The following is a 5,623-nucleotide window of genomic DNA, read 5'->3' on the forward strand; positions in this document are numbered from 1 at the left end:
ACTGCATTCGGTTCAATTCACATCGGTGTTGATTAGTTCCCAACTGCGGTCTCCAGAGCCCAGCGGCATCAGCCTGCCCGTGTTAAATTCTGCGGGACACCACTCAGACCCACCGAATCAGAACTCTGGGCGGGCCCGGGCGCTCCGTGAGGCTGGTGCAGACTAAAGTTTGAGAACCAGTGACTTAGATCAAAATAAAGTGAGCCTTAAAAACAAAGCAAAACACTTTTGAAGTCCCCATTTCCCAGGTTCCGCATTTCTCCGGAAGGGGGCGGGGAGGGGGGAATCTCCGGCTTCGGAGAAGCTGGGGGGCGACCTCGCGGCCCCTGCGCCGCAGGCCCCGCTCCCGCGGGCGAGGACGGGGCACTGGCGGCTGTGGCGTCGGAGTCCGGCCGCGGCGGGGGCGGTGCGCGCGGAGCTCGGAGCAGCGGCGGGCGGGCCGAGGGGAGGGGCGGGAACGTGCTCCCGGGCCCCGCGCGAATGGCCTCCGGCGGCTCTCGGCTCGCTGCCGGCCCCCCCCCCCCCCTCCGCGCGTCCCCGCACCGTCCCCGCCCCAGGCTCGGCCCTGGCCCACGGCGCGCGGCTTTCGGAAGCGAGGAGAGGAGCGCGGTTCAGGCTTCCGACTGGGATTGGAGCCCGGGGAGCCCTGAGTTTTGGGAAGGAAGGAAGAGGACGAGAGGGAGGCGCCCCACGCTCTCGGCCCGCGGCGCGGCCACCTCCCAGATTCCTCGCGGGCGAGTGGTCCTCCAGTGCACCCCTCCCCGCGGACTCCCTGGGCCGAGGGACAGCCGGCAGGAGCGCGCTCTGCGACCCTCCGAGGGCATCCTGGTCAGGACCTGTGGGCTAACTACGGCTGGAGGGAGGCTGCTCACTCCAGTGTCCACGAAAGCTGAGCGCGAGTTCATCCAGGAGTTCCCGCGGCCCCGCTGGGGTGGGAGGGAGGTGAAACGGGCCCCCGACTTCAGAAAGCCGCCTCCCACTTGCCACCGGGATATTCGGAAACCCCGCCCTCGAGCCCTGGCCCCGCGCCGCTAGCCTCCAGGTGTTCCGCGGCCGCGCCTCCCCCCACCCCCCACCCCCCGTCCCTCCCCGTCACCCGCAGGTTCAATCCCGGGGCGGCCAGGCCGGGAGCCGGCCCCTGGCCGCATCCCCCTCCCACTCCGCCCAGGCGGCCGCCGCTAAAACCCCGAGGCTCCCACGTGGAACTCCTTCTTCTCTGAGCCCGAGGTGGGCGCACGCTGTCAAGGACCCCAAGGTGTTAAGTCTCCAGAAGAGTGTTGAACCGGGAGTTCGCAACCCGGATAGGTCCCGAGGACCGGCTGCTTCATGGAGCCCCAGGGGGCGCAGCAGCTAACTTTGGAGGCGCCGGGGCCCGAGCCCTTTGGAGAACCCCCACCAGCCCAGGAGCTGCCCGCCGCGGGGGTCCTCTGCCTGGAGGGTGGCAGGGACGGCGGCAGCGTAGCGGAGTCGGGGAGCCCCGACGCCGAGCCCTTGTCCCCCGAGGAGGAGGCTGTCCTCCGAGAGCAGGAGGAGCTGCTGGCGTGCCGCCGCCGCCGCCGCGCGCGGTCCTTCTCGCTGCCCGCCGACCCGATCTTGCAGGCGGCCAAGCTCCTGCAGCAGCGCCAGCAGCTTGGCCTGGGGCTGGACGCGGAGGGCGGCGAGAGGGCCGAGGACACGCCGCACAGTCCGGGTGGCTGCTGCGCCAAGTGCAAGAAGCGAGTGCAGTTCGCGGACGCGCTGGGGCTGAGCCTGGCCAGCATTAAGCACTTCAGCGAGGCCGAGGAGCCGCGGGTGCCGCCGGCCGTGCTCTCCCGCCTCCGCAGCTTCCCCATGAGCGCCGAGGACCTGCAGCAGCTCCCGGGCCTGCTGGCGGCGGCCAGCGCGCCCCTCGCGGCGCCGCCTCCACGGCTCCGTCCTCTCTTCGAGCTGCCCGGGCCGAGCGCGGCGGCCGAGCGCCTGCGGCGGCAGCGCGTGTGCCTGGAGCGCGTGCACTGCTCGGCGCCCGGGGGCGCGGAGGTGACAGGCTCTGGACGGGTGCTGGGCTGCCCCGGGCCGAGGGCCGTGGCCGTGCGCTACACTTTCACTGATTGGCGCTCCTTCCTGGACGTGCCTGCCGAACTGCAGCCTGAGCCCGTGGAGCTACAGCGGCAGGAGACGCCGTCGGGGGAACCTGGGCCCGGGGGCGCCGAGGAGGAGCAGAGCGCCGAGCGCTTCCACTTCTCCCTGTGCCTGCCCCCGGGTCTGCAGCCCAAGGAGGGGGAGGACATAAGCGCGCCAGACATCGCCGTCCACTTTGCAGTCTGCTACCGCTGCGCCCAAGGCGAGTACTGGGACAACAACGCGGGGGCCAACTACACGCTGCGCTACGCGCGCCCCTCGCACTCTCCCTGACCGGCCCGCCGGCCCCCGGCCCCGCGGCGCCAGAACCCCCGGAGGGACCGTGGGACTGGGGCCGCGCCGGGTAACTTGCCCCGACGCTTTGCTGAGCGTCGTCCACCTGGAGTGTGGGGAGCGCGGAGGGAAAGGAGGGAGCCACTCAGTGGTGAAGTCGCACCAGACAGATCCTGTGGCCAAGCACGGTGAGCCCGGGCAAAGAAAGCACCGGCCGGTTTCCCCGTCGCTCAGGCCTTCCTAGCGGATCTCTCGGATTCTACCCCAGCCTCAGAATGGAAGGAAACACTCAAGACAATGACCAGTAGTTTTCTCCACGAAAAAATGCTCCTGACAACTGAGCAAGGCTGCAAGACCTTTGGATGTGCTTTTAACTGTAGACATCGTGTTTTAGCCTTTGCAGCTTGTTGGAGACCCCTGTTTCAGGGAGAGGACGAAGCATCCCGCCCGCCACATTGCCCCTAAGGAAGGCACTGGAACTGTGGGTGCAGGATGGCGCCCGGAGGGGGGGGGGGGGCGGGTTGGGGCGTTTCTCAGAGAAAACCGGGTGGGTCCTTGGACCGCTGTCCTTTTAACCGGACTCGGGAGAAGTTGGCCCAGACTTGCCGTTATTTACTTGTGCCTTTGTATAAATATGTCCTTCAAGAAAGTAAAGGCCTCTTGCACACCCTTTATGCTGCACTTTGTATTTCAGCTCCTGGGGATTTGAGAGGTCTTGACAGACAAGCTAGCTTCTTCAGCTAATCCATTAGTTTAACAGTAGTTAAGCAACGTTAATTCTAAATTTCCTTTCTTCCATCCCGCCTGCCTGCTGTAAAGGTCCAAATTTCCCATACTGGGGGAAAAAATGTTCTTCCAAATGTTTTGTGGCAGGAATTTGATCACAGGAAAATATAAACATGGTCTAATAAGTTTGGTCTAAATTCTAAAGAGCTGCCAATTATGTGACAATTTCCCGATCTTCTCTGCTGAACTTCCTTGTGATGAAAATAACCCTTACCAATGGGTGTTTTAAACACTGAAACATTTTTCTGTCCCCCGCCAAAATAAGAAGGTGGTGAATTAAAACACTAGAGTAGTAATCTGGTGGACCTTGGCTATGAGGGGCGGGGTGGGGGGGGGAGGGGGAGCTGGCCCCTTGTCTCCAACCTCCTTTGTGGAGGCAGAGCACATACCAGCTGCTAGCATCCTGGGGCCAGCAGCAGACAGGGAAGCTAGATTCCAAGTGCAGAACGGGGGGGGGGGGGGGGGGGGGGGGTGAAAACGTGGCTTTCTGTCCCACTCAGAGCCACAGCAGGTAGTGGTGACTTGATAGATGATGAAAGTTGCCCAGCAAAAAAAAGCTGTTCAGAACTAGATGAGTACCCTGCACAGGACAGGACTGTGGGCACAGGGTCTGGCCACTGATGGCTGTGGATGCCAAGATGAGGTAGCCATGCATGAGCAGGGCGGGGCGAGGGGGCATCCTGAATGAGGACTTGGTTCCTTCACACCTTGGTCATCCTTTAGTAATTTGTCTTTCCCTAGCTTTCATATTTTCCTGCACAGGACTAGTATAATGATTTTTTTTGTAATGCTCATCTTTGAAGAGTGAAGGGTGGTTTCACTACTGAATAAGGGTAGGCATATGCATCCCGTGGCCACATTCAGCCTGGTGCCTGTTCTGTGTTCTGATAGGGCCTGAGAGCTAAGAATGATTTTTATATTTTTAAACAGTTGAAAAATTCAAAAGAATACTATTTTGTGAGACATGAGAATTATATGAGATTCAAATTTCAGTGTCCATAAACAAGATTTTATTGGAACACAGCCATGGACATTCATTTACAGGCATCTATGATTGCTTTTCTGCTACAAGAGCAGAGCTGAGGAGATGCAACAGAAACCATATGGCAAATTCTAAAATATTTACTATCGACCTTTATAGAATGTTGAGCAAGCCCTGCTCTAGAGAAGCAGTATTTTTTAAATATATGTTTTTTAAAAATATATATGTTGTTTTTTAAAAATTGCTTTTTAGAGAGAGAGGAAGGGAGAGGGATACAGAGATAGAAACATCAACAATGGATCAGCTGCATCCTACACACCCCCCTACTGGGGATCGAGCCCACAACCCCTGGCATATATGCTGATCAGGAATGGAGCCCTAAGCTCCTGGTCCATAGGTCAGTGCTCAACCATTGAGCCACACCAGCCGGGCCAGAAGCAGTATTTTTTAAACATTATATGTTGACAGTTATACCTAATAAAGACGTTAAGTTTTTAATAAAATTTGCCACATGAACTATACCTCCTTTGAGTAAAGGTTGAACTGTTTACATTACTCTTGGTTAGAATAAACACTGCATTACCAATTTACAATTATTACTGTACCGGGGAGGGGAATCAACCTGTTGCCTTCTTTCATCTGTTAAGCTAATAATAAAAAGGTGCTTTTCGAAGTGAGTGGCCATAAGCATTTATTTGAGATCAAAGAATAGCTACTTGGGATGCACTGATTCAGGCAAAAACCCAAATACTGTTCCCGTCAGGAGACAAAGGCAAGGATATTTATGAAAATGGAAGCAGGACAATTACATCAATAGGAGGGAAGCATTGCTATTGGACAGATTACATAACAGGGATGCTCATTTTGAACAATGTTTTCAATTTTCAGTCTAGTAGTCATAATTACTCTTTTCTTTGCAAACGGTTTTTTGGGGACAATGTTGCTTTAGGCCCAGTCCAAAGGTTATTTGCCCTGTTTTAATATTTCAGAGGTCTGAGGTAATACATGCAAGCAGTTTCTCTGGCATGACAGCTTTGGCTCCATTTTAAAATGGCTCCATTTATTATTTTTTGACACATCTACGAAATCATAAATCAATGCACCTGAAATGTAGCACCCATCTGAATTAACATCAAGCTACAAAAACTGCCACATATTTTTGTGCCTCAAAATGGATGTCTTGAGCTCTAGAAATATGTAGTTTGAACTCTGGTTTCAAGACATCCCTTTTGACTGTAGCAGTGTTTGTCAAAGTACTTGATCATGGAAAAATTTTAAAATAGTAACTTACTTGTGAAAAGCCACCAGAAGTTAATGAATTTATAATTGGAGTAAAGCAGATTAAAAAATGGTCACATAGGTGAAATGATGAATTCTTAATTCACATATACTTATAAAAGCTTTATAACAATTAAAATAAGCAATTATTATAATTACCTTATTTTTTTTTGTTACTAACTACAA

General features: G+C 55.5%; 1 protein-coding gene across 1 annotated transcript; it reads left to right on the plus strand.

The window, feature by feature from the left end:
- The first annotated feature begins 496 nt into the window (after positions 1-496).
- Positions 497-4,832, plus strand: PPP1R3G (protein phosphatase 1 regulatory subunit 3G). Its single transcript, XM_059688514.1, has one exon. It carries the CDS (start codon positions 1,327-1,329, stop codon positions 2,389-2,391), a length of 1,065 nt encoding a protein of 354 aa, XP_059544497.1. The 5' UTR covers positions 497-1,326; the 3' UTR covers positions 2,392-4,832.
- The last annotated feature ends 791 nt before the right edge of the window (positions 4,833-5,623 follow it).

This window comes from Myotis daubentonii, chromosome 3, assembly GCF_963259705.1.
Source record: "Myotis daubentonii chromosome 3, mMyoDau2.1, whole genome shotgun sequence".
Lineage (NCBI taxonomy): Eukaryota > Metazoa > Chordata > Mammalia > Chiroptera > Vespertilionidae > Myotis > Myotis daubentonii.